This window comes from Amblyomma mixtum, chromosome 1 (genome assembly GCF_055824585.1).
Source record: "Amblyomma mixtum isolate Tamu chromosome 1, ASM5582458v1, whole genome shotgun sequence".
In the NCBI taxonomy this organism is placed as follows: domain Eukaryota; kingdom Metazoa; phylum Arthropoda; class Arachnida; order Ixodida; family Ixodidae; genus Amblyomma; species Amblyomma mixtum.
Genome location: NC_143012.1, coordinates 30,320,898 through 30,345,011, shown reverse-complemented (window position 1 = coordinate 30,345,011; position 24,114 = coordinate 30,320,898). Strand labels below are relative to the sequence as shown.

At 45.4% G+C, this 24,114-nt stretch overlaps 1 protein-coding gene across 1 annotated transcript in view; it reads right to left on the bottom strand.

The window, feature by feature from the left end:
• LOC149365937 (protein Hook homolog 3-like) overlaps window positions 1–24,114 on the bottom strand; it is a 37,174-nt gene that overhangs the window by 3,883 nt on the left and 9,177 nt on the right. The window contains exons 9-21 of the mRNA XM_089547364.1: window positions 23,644–23,723; window positions 22,139–22,203; window positions 20,767–20,850; window positions 20,608–20,650; window positions 20,006–20,091; window positions 17,485–17,649; window positions 14,883–14,952; window positions 13,955–14,042; window positions 12,345–12,485; window positions 11,061–11,251; window positions 7,667–7,767; window positions 6,822–6,992; window positions 1,363–1,487 (exon numbers count right to left, since the gene is read on the bottom strand). Coding sequence (XP_089403490.1) covers window positions 1,363–1,487; window positions 6,822–6,992; window positions 7,667–7,767; window positions 11,061–11,251; window positions 12,345–12,485; window positions 13,955–14,042; window positions 14,883–14,952; window positions 17,485–17,649; window positions 20,006–20,091; window positions 20,608–20,650; window positions 20,767–20,850; window positions 22,139–22,203; window positions 23,644–23,723 — 1,410 coding nt within the window. The remainder of the gene's footprint in view (window positions 1–1,362; window positions 1,488–6,821; window positions 6,993–7,666; window positions 7,768–11,060; window positions 11,252–12,344; window positions 12,486–13,954; window positions 14,043–14,882; window positions 14,953–17,484; window positions 17,650–20,005; window positions 20,092–20,607; window positions 20,651–20,766; window positions 20,851–22,138; window positions 22,204–23,643; window positions 23,724–24,114) is intronic.

Genomic DNA, 24,114 nt, shown 5'->3' with positions numbered 1-24,114 from the left:
TGTGTGTCTCTGCGTGGCTGCTAAGTGAAGCCTCTAGAGCCTTCAGTAAGCCGAATGCGACAACGACCCCCCCTCAAAGGACAGGGCGGCTATGAAAGTGGAAAGGAAGCGCGGCCCATTTCAGAAATAGAAGGCACTGAGGACACCGGCAGAGAGGGCTGCTGCAGCTTTGTGGGAGACTGCGCATATTAATATGCCGGGGAGTGAGCCATGCTCCATTGTCTCGCACGCACTTCTGAAGTGTTCCTTCTAAAATTATATCGAAGTATTATCCGTTGCTACCATATTTATGCATATCATCTTAATTTTTGGGGCTTTTTTCCCGAACTCTCAGCTGTAGTTGGTTTTAACAGATCGTGTCACGTTTTAAATGTAATATTTTTTTGTTTTCACAAGGTCTCAAACCCTCCTCTTGTGTTCTATCTGTGGCCGCGTTATATATGAGTAACTACGGTACATCTCCAAATTAACTGTTTTTTTGCCTACATCACAAACATGCACCGAGAAAAGTACAGAAAGAAAAAGGAACTTCTACACAGAAGTGCTCCAGACAGTGGGCCAAGTAGCTGTGTGGCTGCAATCGTGCAGCATGAAGATGCCAGCAACAAGCATGCAAGGTCACGCAAGCTAACACTGTATACAGACAAGCAATGATGCAACTAGCAATGGGTGTGCATTAGTGGTAGCAGGGCCTATGCATAGCAACAATGCACAGTCTATCACAACTACTGCTGCAGTTGAGTGCAGGCAAGAAATGTGTGTGCATTCGTGCAAGTGTGTATATGCACACAGGCCTCAGAATGCAACCTTGGCCAAATCCCCTCGTGCAAGTAAAGCCTTGGACAAAGAACTTTAGAGCACATTATTTTCTTTTTGGCCGTGTACCTGAGCAATTGTGCACACTTGCACACCAAAAAAAAATGCTGGAAAGTGAGGATGAAGGTTCTGCTCAATCTGCAGAGATTCAGAGCTTTAGTGGTGGCATAGATGCCGCAGTTAAATTGCTGAAAAGGAATGCAGGCCGAAGACTTTAGTCTAAGGCTGTATCCATGGGCAGGGATTTTGCCTTGTTTCATTCTGAGGCACGCAGACACACACACACACAAGCACACCTAAGAAATAAAGCCTCCCAAGTCGGAGAATAAAAGCAAGACAACCACACTGTCAGCATGCGAAACATGGCTTGAGGTTGAAGCGAAGCTTAATTAAACTCTGCATGCATGGTTAGTAAATGTCAGCCACAGGCATATACAGAAAAAAAGAAACCTCAAAGGAAAATAGCATCATCAAGCGAAGAAGAAATGGAAGCCGCAAAGAGTGAAACCATCAGAAAGAAACGAACGTCGAACCAGCAGTGCTTACCTCGTCTGGACGCCAGGCAGATTGTGGCGCTTGGAAGTCGCCTGGCGCTGCCTAGCCAGGAAAGACTGGCCGCCAGTCATGTGGACAATGCGCTCCTCAGCTGACCGCTGCTGCGACTTTGCTCCCTGCAAGCAAGGAGGCCAGTCGTAGAAAGTCGTAAGGGCAGAGGACACATAGACGGAGAGGAGGTAGACACAGTCATGGGCAGGTGGAGACAGTGCGTGCAAGAGGATGCCGCATCAGACACGAAAACAAGCGGTCTGACACATGCAGTCACCTGCCATCATCAAGACCGATGCTTACGGCTCGGCCCCATTTGCACGCGTAACATCTCCCAAGCCTCAGTTACCAGGACAGTTCTCCAGGAAAATGACGCAAGCACCACGATGGATAAACTATTTGATATTGTAAAAAAAAACTGGCACTGCGGGGCTCAAGTCCCAAAGTGACACACAGGCTATGAGGGACGCCATAGTGGACGGCTCCGGATTATATTTATGCCACCTGGTGCTCTTTAATATGCGTTGACATTGCGTAGCACAGGGGTGTTCTTGCATTTTACTTGCACTGAAATGTGACCACCGTGTCTAAGTTCGCACTGGCGACCCTGGGATCAGTAGCCGAATGCCAATGGCACTGAGCCAACAAGGCGGGCTATCTAACACTGCAAGTGCATTGTGTGCCAAAAGAGAAAAGATAATACTGACACCTGCATAGAGCAAAACATATGAAAAGCATGAAAAGTGTGACACTAAGATAAATGGAGTGCAGTGTGGTGTCTTCCAACCATGTGTTCAGCTATAAACCTTGCTTTGTGTTTGGTGGGTTTTAACTTAGCTCAAGCTCTCAATCCGAATGAAGTAATTAATTGTACACACATGAAGAGAAGTCCACCCTGCGATTTATAGCAGAAACCGTTGAACAGCACAACAACCCCAAAACCTTCCTCCGATATTAAAAACTTGAAAAATAATAAAAAAAAAGCTGCGCCCACACTTATCGATTTTGCAGCCAGGCACAATACCGCAGCAGACATTTAAATTTACTAAATCCAAAATCGGTAATGTGTGCTGCAGATTTGTACTTACAAACGGTTCTTCTGGCATGCTTACGTGCCAGATCTTGTGAGGGTCAAACATGGAATGAGAAAGCATGTGGATACCAGCAGGCCTGGCAATACAGTTGAACCCCTCAATAACGAAAGCCCTCAAGAACGAAATTCTCGCGGCAACGAAAAATTCTGGCACCCCCGGCGAACTCCCTTAGGGTTCAATGCATTTGTCCCCTCTCAACAGCGAAGGGTTTTTAAAAAGCAGTCCCGCATTAACGAAAGTTTGAGGTAGTGATCTGCAACATTTTTTCGGCACATCAGCCAGTCGGGAACATAGAATGGGCAAAACTGCAGCAGCACACTCATCCGACAAGTCGGGCCCGTTCATTTCACCTGCCAACAAGCACCGGCGCAGCCATTTTTGTTTACTTTCGGTTGGCTCGGTAATGATGATGATAGCAAAGCATTTTTTTGTTTTTGCCCGCTGAAAGCGGATTTTTGCTAGCCCGTCTGTTGGCGACTACGCACGCACGTGACGTTTCACGTGACGACACCACCGGCCAACCGGGGAAGAGCAAGGAACCCTTTTTTTTTTCTTTTCGCTAGTGCGCCGACCACGTTATCTCGCCGATCTCACCGTCCACCTTGTGCAAGCCGAATTCGCCCGCGACTTGCTTGTGTACAGTGCTTTTTGTGTTTTTTTGACTGTCGGAAACATGCCGCATCCTGTAAAGAAGCGCAAGTTTTTGACGCTGCAGGAAAAGGCTGCAATCATCGCCGAAGCTGAAAAAGGCAGAAAGAGGACGGACATTGCGGAAGAGTTCAGTATCCCGTGCAGCTCACTTTCTACGATTCTGAAATCAAAGAATGGCATCATGAGGAATTCAGCGACGACGCTATTATCGACAGTGTGCGCAAAGGAAATGAGGCGAGTGACGACGAAGATTGCGAAAACCAAACACAAGGTAAGCAAGTAAGCTCGCGTGATGTGCTTGATGCTTTTGACATTATCCGGACTTTTCTCGGCGACCACGACGACAACGAAGCTATGCATAGCTTATCAAGCTGCGAAGCCAGAGTCGTCAAGCTCCTGCACAGCAATGTCAAGCAGAGCAAAATAAGCGACTTTTTTCATTAAATTTTCGTTCTGCAAGGTAATGGGTGTGCTTATTTGTCTATTTTCGCGACAGCGAAATTCTCATGACAACGAAAAGGTTTTCCTGCCCCGGCGGTTTTGTAATTGCGGGGTTCGACTGTAAATACCTCACTGAGTAAGTGTCCACGGCACTAGAACTGGCATGCTTGATAAAAACTGAGCAATACTCATGTCATCTGTCCATTAAGGGCCGGAATCAGCTTGAGTCCCCACTTGAAAACCTACTCCACAACTGCTTGCAGCAAAACACAACCTATGCCAAGTAGCAAGTCCGAAAAAAAAAAAAGTTTATTTTTTAACTAATTAACCTCCAACTGCCAAATATACAAGATGAATTTTAATTACAAATAGCAATGACAACCTCAACGCAAGCATTTCATGCTGCATCACTGCAAGAGGTCTTGCAATGCTCTTATCTAACAAGCTTGACAACTTCCCAACAGCTTCTCACCACCTCGAACAATCAGACAAAAAGAAAAAAATCAAAAGACATCTGATGGGCCCAAGCTGCTGTCATCAACACTGTATTAGTTAAACTAGCATAGTATGCCACACCTTTTTCTAAGCTTGGCTCACATAGCATGGGGCACATTGTATATCTGAGCTGGTCAACCTTACTATACTGTCTTTATCCAGAAGGATTCAGAGGCCAGGGACAAATGAGCTTTACAGCCCCATCCTACAGAGATGGTTACCACCTTAGTGTGTCTTTAGATGGCCAATCGGCTTAAAAACTTACGTTCCATGGCCTTCTGTTGAAAAGAGGCCACGTAACCGGCATGTACTCGTCATCCTACCGAGTCAACGAAAGAAGAAAACGTATTCCCTTCTCAGCTTCCTGACTGCAGTGAGACAAAGCTGCTTCAGCTCAGCAGCACAGAGCAAACAAGTTTTTCGAGGAATTTCTTTTTTTAAATTAAAGCTCTGTTTTAGAGTTGTACAGTGCTTGCTATTTTAAGCGTTGAGCCTGCATTCTGCAACTGTTGCTCCCACGTATTCCAAAGTATGTTACAGAAAATATGGCTGGTGAAGACCCAAAGTTTTGGGCCTGTAGTGAACCGAAAAGAGCGCCGGTGCAGGAGAGGTAAAAGAGAGCGCAAAGAAACCGGCCCAGGGGAAGGAGCCGGAGAGCCAGTTATGTAGACAGGTGCAACTCTCAATGCCAACAACTGCTTCATTCTTTGTTCCCTGGCTTTCTGGCTCCTAAGCCCTGAACCAGTTCCCATCCTCCTTCTCTCCCACAACGCAACGGAGGAGAGATGGATCCGTCGGTTGGCATGACGACAGCGCCGGCATGTCTTCTTGGTTCACTACATGCCCTATCACTTCTGTAAAATCGTCTAGCTCTGAAACTGCGTTCTCTGTCTCTATACGCTGGCACTCTACATAACTGGCTGAGTTCACACAATACTGCAGCTTAAAAACGAACCCCATACCTTTTGCGACCCTACATGGCATGAGTGCCCATATTCCTTCCTTATTTCCTTTCAACATAGTATCTCTTAGAGGATAAAGCGAAGCATAACTGATCGCAAGCTCAGCCAAACAACACAGGAATCCACCCCTAACACCTACAGCTCTTAACTCTTCTGTAGAGTTGCAGGTAGAGTAATACCCATGCCACACGCACACAAGAAATGGCAGTAAATGCTTAAGGCCTTAAGTTTGTTAATGCCATTATTTTCGTAGTTGGTGCTACACGTTCACATTTAATGCCATTATCGAAAGTGACAATGACGATAACGCTTGCAAGGTAGTCAAAAGTTTCATCTGAATATAAACAGTGCTAATGAGCACAATATATCGGGAATGTTGTTCAAATGTAATGTAAAAACGATTTCCCAGAAAATACGGCTGTTCCTGCTTTACAAGCTGAAAAAGTAGCCATAAACTCGCATGTCAGCACATAAGTCGAGAGTACCTGTCAATAAGGCTGGTTAAAATGGCACTCTTCGCATTGAAAATGCGGTATAGATGCCTCATCTGACTGAAAGTTAAGAATCAACCATTTCCTACTGGCTAGGAAGTTGTAACTGACAAAGCTGCATGCTTTTCTTAATGTGGAATGGGACCGAGAGTACACATTGCACGGGCGAACGAGTTGTGGCGAACTCAGTAGGTCGCGAATGGCAGCAAGGCTAATGCCATTAAATTTATGCGTGTGGCACCGCACGAATGCCATTAAAACTTAAGGCAGTAAGCACTTAAGGGGGACGAGGGTCTTAAAACTAACCTTTTTATTTATGGCTAGAACCTCATGAAATTTCATACACAGATGCATTTTTCTCTTCTGATTCCAAAAATGTAGTCATAACTGAGCTGGTGGTCTTAGATCTTACAAAGTCTAGAATGTGATTAGGTAATTTCTTACGCAGGTTTAATGAACTTTCTCATTGCATTTTGTTGCTTTTACTTACATGAATTGATAGCCAGAGAGTTCCCATACCCGGTGACATTCTTCGTTTTTCTCTAAAGGCATGTCGTCCTGATATACTACTATGTTGAGAGTAAAAGGTCGCAGTATTTGACACTGCAACTCGCTAAGCTAATTGTAAATTGCTATTTATATACGTGGCCTAAACAAAAAAAGTAAGAATGTCATCGGGTATGAGAATTCACTGGCTGTCAATTCATGTAATTAAAAGCAACAAAATGCAGTGAGAAAGTTCATTAAAGCTGCGTAAGAAGTTACCTATTTACACTCTAGAATTTAAGATAACGTTTGATCTAAGACCACCAGCTCAATTATGACTACATATTTGGAATCGCCACCGCGGTGGCTCAGTGGCTATGGTGCTCGGCTGCTGACCCGAAAGACGCGGGTTCGATCCCGGCCGCGGCGGTTGAATTTCTTTGCAGGAGAAATTCTAGAGGCCCGTGTACTGTGCGATGTCAGTGCACGTTAAAGGACCCCAGGTGGTCGAAATTTCCGGAGCCTTCCACTACAGCGTCTCTCAGCCTTAGGCGCTTTGGGACGTTAAACCTCATAAAACCATAAACCAAAACATATTTGGAATCAGAAGAGAAAAACACATCTGTGCGTAAAATTGCATGAGATTCGAGACACAAATAAAAAGGTCAGTTTTAAGACCTTCGCCCCCCCTTAATGGCATTAAATCTGCCCGTGTGGCACGGGTATTACCTTTACCTGGGCCTAGCCCTGTCATTTGGCTGTCTGCAATCTCTCGCTTCAGTACGAGTCGAGCAGCGTGGATGTGCGAGCTGGCAGGCATGCTACAGTGGGTGGCTCACCAGGTTGTAGAAGGCGGTGCTGATGAGGCGCTCCTCCTTCTCCCACTGGGCCTTGAACATCTCCAGCTCCTGCTGCAGCTGGGCAATGTGCTTGGCCTTGTCCTGTAGCTGGTTCCTCAGGGCAACCACCTCGGCGCTCGAGGGCGACCGCGTGTCCAGCGTGCGAATCACCTGAGGCACCACAAGGACGCCCACGACAAAGGAATGAGCAAACCCAGCCGATCGCATATCCGATTCGCGAGTAAGTGCTTCAAGTCATGCCTAGTTCCTCCAACGTGGCTGTTCACAAAGCGCAGGTCAGGAAAGAAAGCCTCTTTGCCATTAGGACACAGTAATCAATTGATACTGTGAGGAGTGAGTGCCGGCACGTGGGTCGCGGATCTCGGAGGCCAGCTGTGTGTGGATCGCGGGTCTCGGAGGCCATGTGGAGAGCTCTGGTTTCGGAAGCAAGAACCAGAGGGCGCGCGCGGGAGGAGAGCCGGCGGGAGGCAGGCGACTGAGGGGAGACGAGCGGCGGAGTGGGAAGAACGATGTGGTGTTGGTGGTGTGAATAAAGGGTTGGGAATGTGTACTACGTGCAAGTCCGTCGTCAATCGTGACAATGCATGTTCACTATAATCAGTCCTCAGTGCCTCTTTAAGGAAATACACGAGGTGACTCGCTCGAGAACTTTTGAAACACACTTGTCTGCCATCCTACATCTTATTATGCCAAACTGGCTGGTCTGCATCACACACATACGAATTCATGTATACAACAGAAAAGAAACAAATCACCCTGCAGAACTCTTGGCTGAGCATAAGTCTACTGACATCACAGTTCACTGTCAAGGGTGTTCCACGTACATTCTTGGCCTTTTCAAGGTACTTCTGGTACCGCTCTTCCATGACCCTAGTCTCTTCCGCTTTCTTCTCCAGTTGCTCCGTCAGCTCAGACTGGCTCTCACCTGCACAAGGAAGAGGTTGCATTTAGAGGTTACAAGAAAGAGGTATACATTTAGGACCAGACAAGTATGCCATGCTTAAAGAAACAGAGGTGGAAGTCACGAAACAAAAGAGGATTATGAACATATTGTAGAGGCTCTTGCATACCAAAGATTGACTCTACGCTACTGGGCATACCCCAATTAAGGGCTATGGCTTAATCTGACCTCCCGGTTTTCTTTGACATGAACTGAAAACCTCAATCCAAGAGCACTTCTACATTTCACTCCCCTGAAATACAGCCACCACAGCGAAATTCAAACCCATTGCTTCTAGAGGTCTGAAAAACACCAGCTACAGAACCCGGAAAGCCATTAGCGAATTTTTGGTCTCAAAGACACACGTGCTCCCTTAATACGGAGGGCACCATCACAGCAACGAGTCATGCAGATCAAAGCACGCACGGCAAGCATAAGTAGCGCTATCTATTGCAAGCTTTAAAAAGCAAGAAACCCTGGACTGCCATGACAGAGAACAAGTCAATGCTGATATTGACACAAATTGTGATCCGTGCTTCTTCTCATGCATTATGTTCATGTCATGTAACAAGGTAGACCTTCCCTAACACCTTCTGTTCCGCAAATCAGAACCCTCAGTTTTATGTCTTTTATTACTGGAAGTGCATGCATTGCCATGAAGTGCGTGCTCAGAGGAGTGCTATCCAGGAAGACCGAACAGCGTAAAGTGCAGCGCGGCTAAATGCACCGCTGACCTCAAGGCTGCTCCACATCTAAACACAGCAGTGAGGCACCGATGACTACAAACGCCATGGACGTTGCATAAACTGCACGCACATAAAATGTAACCGGTGTAAGTGGTCTATAGTGTGCACCTAAATGCCCAACCCCAACTCAAATGCTTCTGCATAAAGGCAGAACTGCATCACACCTTGTGGCAGCTAGGAATGACGTCATAGCGTTAACTGTAACCGATGTTGCCACTATGGCACTCTTGAACTATTCCATCTTGAAACACGTTCGCAGCATGAAAGAGCAGACACACGAAAAAAACACACACGACAGGTCGAATCATTCGTCCTGTCGTGTGTGTTTTCTTCGTGTCCTTGCTTTTTCGTGCTGCTAACGTGTTTTAAGATGGATCAATACCAACTGGCCCAAACATTGGTGTTGAACTAGTCATTTCAAAAGGACAAAAACAAACAAACAAGAAAATTAGTGATAGCCTGAACCAGCAAAGCACTGCTGGGTGCTACCGTATTTATTCGAATCTAGGCCGATAGTTTTTTCAAAAAAACGAGATGTAGAACTCTTATGTCGGCTTAGATTCGAGGATTTCGTTTCGAGTTTTCGTATTCGTAAAATACGAATAAATGTAGCACGCAGGTGGCGCCCCCACAAAACGCCAACGAAAGACAGCACTGTAGCCGTTGCTATCCGTAGCCGATACTGATCAAAGCACACATGAGCACTGGCTGCCATTTTGGCCTTGTTCTGTTCTCGTGCGGTGGTGTGAGCACATTCGCAGCAGTGAAGTTTTCGTGCGTGGTTTTTATCACCAACACCATGGCACCAAACAGGCGGTGCCATTATAGTGCCGCCTTCAAGCGGAAAGTTACACTCGCTGCAGAGCAGTCGTCAAATCTTCAAGCCGGGCGGGACTTCGGCGTGGATGAGAAGAATGTTCGCCGTTGGAGGGGGCAGCGTAATGAAATTTTTGCTTGCACGGCAACGAGAACGGCTTTCACGGGCCCCAAGAAAGGCCGCCATCCAGAAGTGGAGGTAGCTCTGGCCGAGTTTGTGAAGACGCAGAGGTCAGCGGCACTTCCAGTGACCACGGAAGTGCTGCAAGCCAAAGCAAGAGAGCTGGCGAGAGAGCGAGGCGTCCCCCGGGAACTGTTCAAAGCCAGCCGGGGCTGGTTGCAGAAGTTCATGAAGCGCTTTGGCTTCAGCCTCCGACGTCGCACGTCCATCTGTCAAAAGCTGCCGGGCGACTTCGAAGAGAAGCTGATCTCATTTCAGCGATTCGTAATAAGGAAGAGGATGGAGCACGGCTGCGCTGTAGGACAAATGGGAAACGCTGACCAGACGCCGGTATGGTTTGACATTCCAGTGGCATGCACCGTGAACGAAAAAGGTGCCAAGGAAGTGAAAGTGCGCTCGGCCGGATACGAGAAGCAGCGCATGACTGTAATGCTGGCCTGCACGGCGGATGGCCACAAGCTGCCGGCGTATATAATTTTTAAGAGGAAGACTCTTCCAGCTCGGGAAGTGTTTCCAAGAAATGTGATCGTCCGCGCCAACGAAAATGGATGGATGGCGAGCGATATGGTTGAAGAGTGGATCAGAATGGTTTGGCAGCGGCGTCCAGGGGCCCTCTTGGCCAAACGTTCCCTCCTCGTCCTGGACTCTTACCGTGAACACCTCACTGACGGCGTAAAAGCTGCGCTTTCCGAAGCCGGTACCGACGTCGCCATCATACCCGGCGGCATGACAGGCCAGCTGCAGCCTCTTGATGTGTGCCTCAATAAGCCTTTAAGGATCGGCTGCGCAAGTACTACGTGGACTGGCTTAGTGAAGAGCGGCGCGAGCTTACACCAACAGGCCGAATAAAGCGCGCCTCGCTGGGAGCCACTTGGACAGCTGCAGCCTGGGATGACATCCCAGAAAGCTTGGTTGCGCGCTCATTCCGCAAGTGCTGCATCTCTAATGCACTTGATGGCAGTGAAGATAGTGCACTGTTCGAGGAGGCCAGCGATAAAGAAGTCAGCGATGATGATGACGAATGAGCGGGGGCTGATCCCGGGCTGGCGTTGCATATGTCTCCTCGCCCAACGCCGCCTCTCCTCCTCCTCTTCTCTCAAAGCTCCTTTGGCAGCTTTTTTTTTTCAACGGTCCCTCTCGGGGCCACCAATCACGCTTCGGCAGAGCATGCAGGCACGATGCTTCCCGCTGTGTCTCACTCGAGTTCCTAAATGTCGTTTGCGTGCTGTACCTCTTGTTCGCAGTTGTTTTTTCGGCCGGCCTACAATCGAGGTAAGTTTTTTTTTTTTCTGTGGCCTTCAACTTTCGGGTCTCGGCTTAGAATCGTGGCCGGCCTAGATTCGAGTAAATACGGTAATTCGATAGTAAAGAAAATGAGCTGAGTGGCGTTCTGTATAACATTCACAGATGTTCCAGTGCACACATAAACAGTCGAGCTTCTTTTGTCCAAACAGAAGCTGTCAGGACGAGAGCCTGCAGGCTCTTGTGAAGTAAAGCAAGAGAGAATTTGGAAGAGAAAAAGCCTGTGGACGCACAGGACTCGGCAAGGCGTGTGGCCATGGCTTCGAGGCTGGACTCGCGCTCTCGCAGCTGGGTCTCGAGCTCCTTGCATCGGCGCTGCGCCATGGCTAGCTGCTGCCGCGTCTCCGCCCCCTCGTGCACTGACGCCGCCTCCCGGCTGTCCTCCAACTGGCTCTCCAGCTCCAGGTTGCGCTGGCTCAGCAGTCTGCACAGCAAGGCACTCACTCACAACAATGCATGCACAGCAGCACTTCTGGAAGGAGATTTCTGGAATTGCCAAGTGCAGTTACGGAGTGTTGCACTATACCTGTTCCCAGTGCAAACACTTCTTCCAGCCAAACTGTCAGTCTATTTGCTCACAAATTTCATTTTGTACAAGTATTTGGTGGTGTATTTCGTTAAGTACCACATATGAGTATGTCTCCCCCCCTTTTTTTTTGCTAACCAAGATAAACCTTCTTTATAATTATCTGTGATAATTACAAAGAAAGAAAAAGGAGGCTTAGCAGTAAAGAAAACCGTGGTAGTACCATCCATCAAAAGAAAGCTGTCAAAAGGCAACTGCTCGGAGGCAAGCAAGACATCCAACATGCCGTTAAAAAAAAAAAAGCCCCTCTGAATGCCACTCTTGCCCAAAATGGGAGAACAACTGAGCCACCAGTTTGGACAAAATAAGCCTTCATTCATGCCTAATTGTAAAAGATATTGTAATTGTAATTGAATTGTAATTGAATTGTAAAAGATAAGCACAGAGAGAAAGCAGTTCAAAGTTGTGAAACTGCCCTCTGGCATGAGTCAGGGGATGTGCTTGCAACCAGTAGCTTCTATTGAAATCAAAGAGGAATTCCACTATCACTCTTAAGTTTGCAAAATCGCTGCAGCAATTTCTTTCGTGTGCAAAGGTAATCGTGTATTTCTGCTCTGACCAAAGCTGCCTCATCCTAAGAACTTCCACAGCAGATGACGCAGGACGGACAACTACTATAACGCATTTCAGGCTTCTCTACGCCCTGCAGTGTTAGCATGTGCAACCTCACAGAAAGAAGACTGCTTGCTAACAGTTCTTTCATGTTGTGATAAGACACAACATGACAGTGCACAGTGTTGTGGGACAAGTCTGTGGCAATAAGGCAGCCGCAGCTGACACAGTACATGGTTAACTGGAGAGATACGGAAGAGGCCTTTGTCCTACAGTGAAAGTAGCACAACTAATGATGATGATAGCAGTGCCGGAGCCAACAAAATGGCCCCGTTGACAAGCAGGTAAAGTGTTAGCCTCCCTAGAGCAAACTGCACACCTGACTTCTGTCTCCAGATCATTCTGGCGCGATTGCGCGTCCTCCAGCATGGTCTTGAGTAGTGTCAACTGCTGGCCTTCGCTTGAGCTCCGTTCCAGCTTCAGCATCTTGTTCTCGTGCTGCAGCCTGATGAGTTTTTCCCTGGGAAAGAGTGTACGGTGGAACAGTATTTACAACACAGCACATGCATGTGTCACCACACAGTCTGTTCAAAGAGTGTACGGTGGAACAGTATTTACAACACAGCACATGCATGTGTCACCACACAGTCTGTTCAACTCCTTGTGCCCGTTTGGGACTCCACGGTGTCACATACAAAAATAAAAAGGAGCACCATCAACCACATCTACACTCCACTGCACCATGATATTTGTCACTGTAAACGAGCACATGGTTTGTACATAGCCGCAGTGGTACTAGTGCAACTAGTATAATATATTGGGCCTTCTCTATGCACAGTTTTATGCATTGCCCATGACCATTCGTAAAAGTACCGTATTTACTCGCATAATAGGCGCACTTTTTTTCCGGAAAATCCGGCTCAAAGTTCGGGGTGCGCCTATTACGCGGGGTAAAATTTACGGAAATTTCTCGACTCGCAAAATCGAACATACCGCATAAACGCACCCGTGAATGCGCCGCGCATCCCGTTTTCCCGAAGGAAGTAAAAAAAAAATCCCTGTAAGGGCCGCACCCAAACTTTCTGCGATCCACGCGGGAATAGCCTTCGAAATGCACGCGCCATGGCCTCTGCGATCAGCTCTGGCTGCGAGCAACGCGCGCTTGGTCGCGGAGGAGCGGAGGCGCGCGCGTGATCGAGGCGGCCGTGCATGCGCACAGGAGCTTCTAAGTGCCGCCCACGGATGGCGCCCAAGGTCAAGCTTATCATCATCATCAACTTTTTCGTCCGCCGCGAGCTTTCGTTATCTATATCGACATCAGCATCACCAGCTCCAGTTTTTTTATGGCTGTCAAAGGGCCGGTTTCTGTCGTAGCGTGTTAGTTCATTGCAGATGTGGCTTTCTTGCGCTGCCGCCGAGTGTTGCTATTTTAGCACGACGGACAAGCGCCCTAATAGCTACACGGCTGGTAGTTAGATCTTGAACACGGCAAGTGTGCGGCAGGCCGGAAATTCGATGTGGACGAGAAGTGCGGCAGTTGCAACTGTGGCATGCCTAAATTTTCGTATGCGACTCCTATCGCCGCGGTTTTCGGGGTCCTAAGTCGGGAACGTTTCCGGCTGGAGATGAAGCTTTCCAAACAGACGTTTAAAGTGAGCATCCCTGAAAACTGTGTGCAGCTGTTCCACGCGATGTCGTTATACGTGCTGTGGGTCAGCAGCATCTGCGATGGCAGCAGCACTAGTGAGGACTAGTAGTAAGTTCAGCAAAAACTGTTAAAATAAAGATTGTGGGGGTGGGGAGGCGTCGGCTTGCAATCGTGTAAATACAGTACTGATCACAGTGCCAAGTTCGGGGTGCGCCTATTATGCGAGTGCGCCTATTATGCGAGTAGATACGGTAGCTTTGTTAAGTTGGTTATTACGCATTTCATTAGCACAGAATTTTTTTTTACACTAATGCATGCCTCTTTGTTTGAAAATCTCTCACTTGATCTCGGGTGGAAGCGTCTCGAGCATGTCAGAGTCTGAGATTGCCCCGACAGCCTTGGCGCCACTTCTCTGAACACTTGAGCTCTCTGCAAGCAAACAAAGAAAAAGAAAAAAAAAGTTAGGCAGTGTTTAACCACGGTTATGCACAAAGGTCGAGCAACAGCATTTTGGCAATGGCCCGGGCCAAATTCTGAGGTTTCCATCGTGTCGGGAACACTCAATTATGGTTGGGCATCAATTATGGTCCAAATCAGCCACAGTCCAATCTCAGGGGTGGCCCGGGCCAAATCTCGGGGGTGACCCGGGTCAAATTTGGATTATGGTCCAAATCGGCCAAGGTCAAATTTCGGGGTTAAGTCTAATTTTGGCTGGGGAATCAGTGCGAAAGCATGGATTTGTACTATGTAGAAGATGATGGTGAGCAGGCAGTGTTGCCGGACGGAGCAGATGAAAGTTGATGAACATGATGCTCTGCAGTGCACAGCGAGAGAGTGCGGTGCTGTTTAACACGAGGCGTATTCGACTATGGGGATAGTCTAGCGGTCTCGCACAGCGTCCTGTGAAGCTGATGTGTTCGTGCCATCGCGGGCTCGAAATGCATGTGACATGCAGGCTACACTGCAAGAGCAACTACAGAATGAGTTTCACAGTTCAACTATTGCATTTTTCTAGCATAACTAGCATGCACTCTCAGGGCAGTGGCTCTCTGATCGGTATGCGAGTAATAAACACCGACTTATAATTATAATTAATTGTTCACACCATCTGAAGCTATTTCACCAGCCTCATGCCGGGCTAACATTAGTACTGCCAGTTTCATCGTTCTTGCACTGAAGTCAACCAAAATTGAAGAGCCTCTTATATCGACATTTGCCTTCCCGCTCCTTTTTTTTTATCACATTATTAATCAAGGAATTAAAACTCACCTTTTTGAAGCTGGGAGCAGCGCATTTCTTCTAGAGCTTCTTTCAAGGAATCTCGTTCCGTCACGAGGCGCTGAAAGAAAAAAAAAGGCAACGACATTACAGCCAAAAACACTAAACTCCAAAGCATTGCACAAAATAATGGATTACGCAAATCACAGAAAGCTCAGACAGGATGTCGTCGGTTAAAGATCACTCATATTTTACTGGATGATGCACACTACTTCATTCGTAACACCACAAAGCAATTCCTCTGCTAAGTATATAACCTGAGCATCAAAATGGGAAGCCAGCCTTAGCCATGAAAAGCATGAGCTGTCACCATGAGGCACTTCCAGAAGATGTTTCACTCATCTTTTTATATTTACTAAACCACCAGGGCAAAAGGCATTAGAGAGGGAAGTGGTTAAAACCAAATTAATTACAATAGAATAAAATAAAGCAACAGCAATCTACAAAGACATCACTAAATACTGTATGTACTCAAGTAATTTGCATCTGCACACAATTTGCGCACCCCCAACTTTTTACCCGGATTATGAAAAAAAAAAGAACTCTGACTCTCATATTTTGAGCTCTCTGCTGTGGCTGCATGGCCGCGTGCGGTTGTGAAAGGTGTGAGTGGTGAGGGCACAAATTGCACACCATTTATCCGGTTCGCTCGCACTGGTGGTCGCTTTCCCAGAACTGCTGCACAGGCGCCCAAATCTGAAACTACCGTACGTTTGCTGTTCGGTTTGCTGCTAGTCAGCAGGTGGCAAGCGACAGTGCCATTTTATCACCTATCACCTCCTTTGCCTCCCATTGCTGGCTTCGCGATTGTATTGTTGCGCGTTTATTGCTTTGAGTTCCGCATGTGCAGTCATGCCATCCTGCGAGGAACTTCATTTGGAGCCTTACATTTTTAGCCTTACATTTGGAGCCTTACATTTGTAGCCTTACATTTGTAGCCTTACATTTGGAGCCTTACATTTGTAGCCTTACATTTGGAGCCTTACATTTGGAGCCTTACATTTGTAGCATAACATTTGTAGCCTTACATTTGGAGCCTTACATTTATAGCCTTACATTTGGAGCCTTACATTTGTAGCCTTACATTTGGAGCCTTACATTTGGAGCCTTACATTGTACATTTGTAGCCTGACATTTGGAGCCTTACATTTGTAGCCTTACATTGTACATTTGTAGCCTTACATTTGTAGCCTTAAATTTGTAGCCTGACATTTGGAGCCTTACATTTGTAGCCTTACATTTGGAGCCTGACATTTGGAGCCTTACATTTGGAGCCTTACATTTATAGCCTGACATTTGTAACCTTACATTTGGAGCCTTACATTTGTAGCCTTACATTTCGAGCCTTACATTTGTAGACTTACATTTGGAGCCTTACATTTGTAGCCTGACATTTGGAGCCTTACATTTGTAGCGTTACATTTGTAGCCTTACATTTGTAGCCTTACATTGTACATTTGGGGCCTTACATTTGTAGCCTTACATTTGTAGCCTGACATTTGTAGCCTGACATTTGGAGCCTTACATTTGTAGCCTGACATTTGGAGCCTTACATTTGGAGCCTTACATTGTACATTTGGAGCCTTACATTGTACATTTGGAGCCTTACATTTGTAGCCTTACATTTGTAGCCTGACATTTGGAGCCATACATATGTAGCCTTACATTTGTAGCCTTACATTGTACATTTGGAGCCTTACATTTGTAGCCTTACATTTGTAGCCTTACATTTGTAGCCTTACATTTGTAGCCTTACATTTGGAGCCTTAAATTTTTTTTCAGATGGGGTGTGAGATGGGGGTTGGGGGGTCTAGTATAGGTGGCAATATACAGTATATATTGCACGTTATGACCTTTGTAGCATTTTTTAGGATGTGTTAGAAAATTTTTGCGCACTTTGCGCACCCCCTTTTTGAAGCCTTAAAGACAAAAGTGCAAATTGCATAACTAAATACGATACTGCAACAGTCTGTCACATAATATTAGCTGTTCACTATCATTATATGATCATTAACATTATAAACAGTTGCAACATCTGCAGGAAAGCAGCTCTGTCCAATAGATGTGTGAAGAAAAAAATGACGAAAGACAGCATGGCATGACTTGAGCATTACAGTAGTGAATTGAGCGTTGCAGCTGGCCCATTTGGACTTATGTCGCCGAGTCACTGCCGGTTGCCCAAAATTTAGCCATGCCTGTTTCGACGTCTTGAGAACATTGCCATGCACCTCACTCAATGCAACTGATTTACCAGCAAAGCTTTATACTGTTTGGTTGTGGTATTTTGCTCCATCATACTCTATGCACCCAAGGGTGCAGGCTAATGTCGGATATGCCAGATCAGTTGTGTGGCGCAGCTTAAAGATGCTCTCCCTGAACGACAGCGGTCGGCTGAGAAGGAGCAACAAGAAGAGTGCGTGTGCAGTCTATCTGGCCAACCCGGAGTGCAGCCTTCTATGCATATATAAACCTAATATACAGCATAATATAATTCTATGAACTGTCCGGGATTTCGTATCAAGAGAGAACAGCCTATTGAGGTTTTACTCCAATACAAATTGGTTGAGAAAAGAGGTCTGGGTGCTGTACATACCTCCTTCTCAGTCTGCAGGGAAGCCAACTTTTCCTGAAGCTTTTTGGCGTCAAACTCAGCCCGGTTGGCCTTCCGCGTCTCGTCCGCCAACTGAAGTCGCAACTCCTGCGTCTGCTTCTTGTACAGGTCCACCTGAGACTTGAACGCTGCCATCTTTTTCACGTCCTACAAAAGAAAACATGCACGATCGCAGTGTTAGGAGCAATAGAGCTGCAGGAAAACCAAATCGAAATTGTTATGGCGGTGAAAAACTAGTTTGCTTGACAAAGCACTAAAAATCACACAAGAAGTGAGAAGGAACAGGTAACAAGGCTTTTTAATGAGGTAAGAGGGACACGGGAAGAGTACAACCGAACCGAGGTCAGCTATTCATGCAGACGCACCAGGTCGGCAAACGGAAAAGCTAGGACGCTTAGGGACATGAACATATGCACAAGCCAAAAAAGGGGCAACCACTGTTTATTTTAGGCAGCTTGAAAGGTTAATCAGGATCACTGAGTTAGCCCATTTCCTACCATCACTGTCATTTAGTGAAACTTCTAGGTTACATTTTTTGAATAGATGACGAATTTCAGTTATAAACCATAAAACCTAGCTGACACAATCCCAGTTCATAAAATTCTCAGGTTCATAAGCTCAAAATCACGGGCTTTAAAAATGTCCCATAGAGTTACATTTTTCTCCTCAGCTAATATGTTCTCGGATAACATGATTACCTGGCTACTGCATTTAAAATCTCCACTAATTATACCCTTATTAAACCAACTGTGTATGTGCAAACATAAAAGTGGGCCGAAGCGACAGCCCTCGCCACGATGGTTTCTTTGTAGTGCCTTGGTGCAGTTCTGCTAGCACTAGCTAATAAGTTGCTCAGACCTGATACCAGAAATGCTAACCAACATTCTTATTAAGTGAAATTATCCATTTGTCATGTTTATGCAGTTTGAATCATATGTTTTCGTGAATAATATGTTTCCTTTCCGCATTTTTTTAAAGTGTATCAATAAAGTTATATTGTATAGGTGTAAACCTTTGCCAATCATAAAAAAGAACAATACCACATTGTGAACACGTATTTACTCGAGTGTAATGATGCCATGACTAACGTGAGGAGTTCACTTAACAGGCGTGAGACGGGACAAAAAAAGAAAGCACATGAATGTAATGCAAGGGTTAAAAAAGATGCGAAGTTAACATAAGGAATGAGGCCACAATGCAATGAAGGCCTGGCAAAAGCTTATGAACAAAAGTACCTAAAAATGGCTTTTTTGTGGCTCCAGCAGCTTTAAAATAGCGCAGAAGTTGCTACTACAGGTACTGCGCTAAAGCTTTCACTTGCCCACATCTTTTTTCAATAGAGCGGAGTGAAGGACTCGGATAAGACTGATAAGAAAGAAAAAGGGAGATGAAGTGATAAGGAGGTAAGAACAGAGTCCCACCACAGCTCTTCGATGTTGACCGCTCGCTTAAGGGACCTCGTTGCGAAAACGCAACTTATCCCATTTTCTCAGCTGTGCAACGAGTTATGGCTCTCGAGCATCAGTGAGTGCTCTCAAGAGCACTCAAATGAGTGATTATCTCATGCAAAACGTTTTTGAAAAATTGCGCAGCAGCACGAAAGTTCTACGGCGCTGAAAAATGCGTTAGATACCACGAGGAACGCGGCAAAAGCACCTTTTTGCGTGCTATAGAAAAACCAAACTATCTATGCGTGCGAAGAGAACTGATGACTGCCACAAACGGTGCTGCAGATGTCGAGTTGCGTCCTACCAAACTCTAACCGACTGAAATGAGGGCCTACGTCTAGCATGATCTGCTGCGCTTTACTTGGCACACTTGAATATTGAGTACAAATTCGAACCTTTGCCCTGTCTCCAGTGAAGAGTTTCTTCAATGCTCCGCTTCTGCTCTGGTAAGCAATGCACTGTGCCGGTCGCCTTAGTTAAATGTTCACTGCTTGGAACTTTCGTTGCTCTAACTGTACAAAACTCAAACCCAGGTTTGGCTTTATTCGTCTTATGGAGTTTAACAGCCCAAAGCAACTCAGGTTCACCAATATCATCAACCAATATGCGAGCAAATAGGGTACAGTGTACCTCTGTCTCTACATTATATTAGGTTATAATGTGAGGGGTGACTTCTTCACTTCCATTTTCGGTAAAAATCACTTGTTACATACGAGTAAAGACAGTAAATAGAACTTAAACAGAAAACAGATGGTTTATTCTTATTTGCAAAAAGATTTCACAGCTAATACGAAAGAATTTTCATATGTCAATATCTGCGCAGTTTCCATAACACCCTGGAAATAAAACGAATTCATTGAAAATAAAAAAAATATATGCACAAGGAAAAACAAAAACGAAAAATTCAGGCAGCTTGCACTGCATATAAATGCTGTCTTGGACATGTTCTGCAGCAAGCAGCAAGTGCCACAAGAAATAAGTAACCAAAAAAAAAAAGAGAAAGCTAAGGATTTTTTTTTGTTACAAATGAATTATCTGCAAAGAACAAGACTGACCTCCTCAAGTTCGATGTTGGTCTGCATATAGGACGTATTTTTTTCCTCCAGCAACTTGAGCTGCCTCTTCAGATCACTCATGTCCTCTGCAAATATGGAGCCATTAGGAAGAATAATTAGTCATCGATTCTTAAATACATTGCCAAATGCTCCTTTTGCCCAAGCCTGATGTCAATCCTTGCGCGAGACGCAAAAGCTTGTGATCTTTACCAAAGGCGGTGTGGCGAAGAGAACAAACCACAGAGAATTTGCGAAAAATGCGACACTTCAAAAACTGATTCCAACTGGGTTAAAAAAGAAAAGGAAATTATACACAGTATGCTATCATTATTTTCAAATTCTGAAAATGCTACGAAGCTCAAATTACAAAAAAAATTGAACTGATGGTGCAAAATTCAACACTGTCTGACATAAACCCCCCCGTCACATTAACAGTGAATTCAGTGACGCACCATCAATGACATACAAACACTAATTTTGAGACCAAAATGTATGCAAGCATCACAAGCACGAAGCAAAAGTGGGCCCTACTGATTCCTATGGCATAAAAGCACAACTGGCGCAAGAAAAAACAAAAAAGGCAACCTTATGCCAAGACTCACCCAACTTTTTCTTGTAGGTCTCAATGGTAGCTTCATAATGCTCCTATGCAACAATAAGCCAGAAAGGAAAAAGGAAAGAGTTGGTTAGCGCAAAAACGAAAACTTGGAGAAGACTGCTCAAGGAGCACTAATGAATAAGTAACCAGTGCTTGAACATACCACTTTGTCTGATGTGTGCCTCAGTACATCCAGTTCATCCTTCAGTGTCTGAGCCTCATTTAATGTTCTGTGCAACTCTTCATTCTGAAAATAAATATAAATACAAATTCAAGAAAAGCATAAAAACAGTCATCTATTCAACACTATGCAGGAAGTGACTCTTCTAAAGACATACGTTTCGTTTGTACTAGAATACATCTTCAATCCATGTAATTTTCTTTGCCTGCCTGATCTTATCTCCTATATTCACTGCAAAAATCCTTTACATAAAGGTTATGAACCTGGCCCTAATTGAACAGCATTGATAGTGTCAGTGCTGTGTGAATCATAGTTTGTGCGCCACTAAGTATTCTGTGCACATCAACTTTTTTGCTTTCCAACAAAATTTCGTGTACAGCCTTTACTTGCACTGCACCACAAGTGAAATGCATATCGAATCGGGCCTTGGGCAAATAAGAAAAATGAAACAAAACAAAAGATCAGGATGGGAACTGTCAGAAAGGCAACAACATAAAAACCACAGACTGCTTCAAAACAGAATCGGGTTTCAACCTTGAATCATAACTACCCAGTAATAACATGCATGCTTGGGCCAGTTGGTACGTCATCCAGGGCTCTCTTTGCATTCCCATACGTCGTCCAGTGCTCAGAGTAAGAGGTCAATCTCGCCATCTATCACATGCAGTCTGTTTTAGGTTTAGTGTCTGTGCCTGAGAAATAATCCACCATCAGTAGAAAGCAGGCACTTCACCACTTGGTCCAATCAGAGGGGGCAATAAATGGGTGCCTGGCCACCCCGACAAATGAAGCCTCTTTACCTGTAACAACCTGAAAGTAACCAGACTCGCATTCCCTAGAATTCCCTTCTACACCTTGCCACATCTCACCCTTCACCGAGGCCTTGAGATGCTGGACTGATATGCAGCAAAGAGATCTTAACATCAAAAGGGTGGAAATTTGGGCTGGTTGGTGCATGATCTCAGGCTAAAAACAGTGCTAACAGGGACGAAGCAGAGAGAGGGACACGACGCTGACTATCAACCAAGTTTTATTGCACGTTCACCGGTTAAGTACCTCTCGTTCGTGCAAAAAAAGGAAGAAAAAAGAAGAAAAAAAAAGAGGGAAGGAGGGATAGACAAGAAACCACGTGGATAGACAAGAAACCACCTTTTCTTGCACGAACAAGAGGTATTTAACCGGTGAACATGCAATAAAACTTGGTTGATAGTCAGCGTCGTGTCCCTCTCTCTGCTTCGTCCCCATTAGCGCTGCTTTTAGCCTCAGATCTTAACATGTGCACTACCAGCGCAGTTTCGAAAGTACTGCATGTCGAAAGCGAGAGACTCGTCAGTCAGAACACAGCGATTCTCACCTTTTCCTGGAGATTCAGAATTTCTTTCTCTTGGAACTCAACCTTGATCCGCAGTTCATCTCGGGCTGTTCATTCAGACGGTGAAAAAAAACAGAACAGCACTTTCAAATGGAAAGCTGGGAAGACTCACAGCACACATGCCAGCAATGAGTGTTTAAAGGTGCACTGAAGAGGAATCTGAACTCGTATTTTTGCCTCGGAAACTCAATCTACACGTTCCGAGCATTCTTAGAAACTGCGACTTATTGCCCTGTGTGGCCGATTTCCCTAATTAAATCGAATTAACACCCGGCTCCCGCCTTTTTTTTTAAATTCTGCCTCGTACGGTGGGCGGAGTCGACCAACGCGGGGAGTGCCTTTCACCCAGTCCCGTGGCGGCTTGCCGCTCTGCCATCGGCGGAGTAATACGTAGTAGTCCGTAGAAGCAAATAGTCCGCGCGTATATTTATTTCTGCGGGCTTATTTTGCGGTTATATTATCTGCGAATGAAACTATTTATTCACAGAAACCTAAAAAACAAAATGAAGCGAAAGCAAAGCCTCCACGGAGCTGGCTGAAAGGCACTCCCCGCGTTAGTCGACTCCGCCCACCGTACGAGGCAGAATTTAAAAAATAAGGCGGGAGCTGGGCGTTAATTCGATTTAATTAGGGAAATCGGCCACACAGGGCAATAAGTCACAGTTTCTAAGAATGCTAGGAACGTGTAGATCGAGTTCCAGCGGCAAAAAGACGAGTTCAGATTCCTCTTCAGTGCACCTTTAAGGGGGGACACTGGTCTTGAAAAGAAAATTTTAATTTAGTCATAGTTATGAAATTTTCAGGGCACATGTATTTTTGTGCGCTCATTCTAGATATGTCATTTAATTTCATGTAAAACAATTCCTTAAGCACTTATGCACTCTGTATGCAAGTATTTTGCGGAGAGTTTTGAAGAAAATTTGCTGCGGGAAACTCGCTGAAATGTATGCCATTGGGTTCTCTTGACACCAAGGAATACAATAAGGGTAAAATGATCATCCTGGCTCTCATAGAACTTGATTTATAGGGTACTGAAGCTGCCACTTCAGAAACAGGAATACAAACTTTCCTTCTCATTTCTGAAGCAACAACTTCAAAACTCTATAACTTAAGTTCTATGATAGGCAGGAAGACAATTTTACCCTTATTGTATTCCTTGGTGTCAAGAGAACCCAATGGCAAACATTTCAGCGAGTTTCTCGCAGCAAATTTTCTTCAAAACTCTTTGCAAAGTACTAGCATAAAAAGTGCATAATTGCTCAAGGAATTGTTTTACATGAAATTAAATGACATATTTAGAATCAGCACACAAAAATACATATTCCCTGAAGATTTCGTAACTGTGAATTCATTAATAAAAATTTTTTTTTCAAGACCAGTGTCCCCCCTTAATAAGCAGCAATGGATATAGATACAAATGCTCCAAACCTAAGTGAAGTCACTGACTTGTAGCTAACGGCTAAGAAGCAGCTAAAAGACAAACGTACCAGTCTCCAGCTTGAAGACTTCGGCCTGTAATGCGTCTATCCTCTGCTGCGACTGCTGGTACCGCCTTCCTGCCGGCGTGCTGAAAGTTTCACAAAGGCATGAAAATGAGTCAGTGGTGTTCCACATTAAGCGTTTCCACCATTTTTTTGTTGCATTACCTCCACATACGCTGTTGCTGAGGCATGGGACTACAAAACTTTAGAGCAAGTGTGCCGTAACTTGTGCTTATCTCAGCACTGCCCTTTCAGCAGCCCCGCTGTTTTGACAACAGCTTGCAAGAGATTAGCCGAGGAATGTTGATAAGAAACTGCTCATCAGCATAGACCAGTGGAGAAGAGCACAATGGCCAACTAAAGTATACGGGACGTGTGTGCTTGGGGACAAATTTACTGCAACACTTTCTCAAGATGCAAATGCTCGGTATTACTGCCACTTGGTGGAACATGCAAGTCCACCATGACTGTAATTTT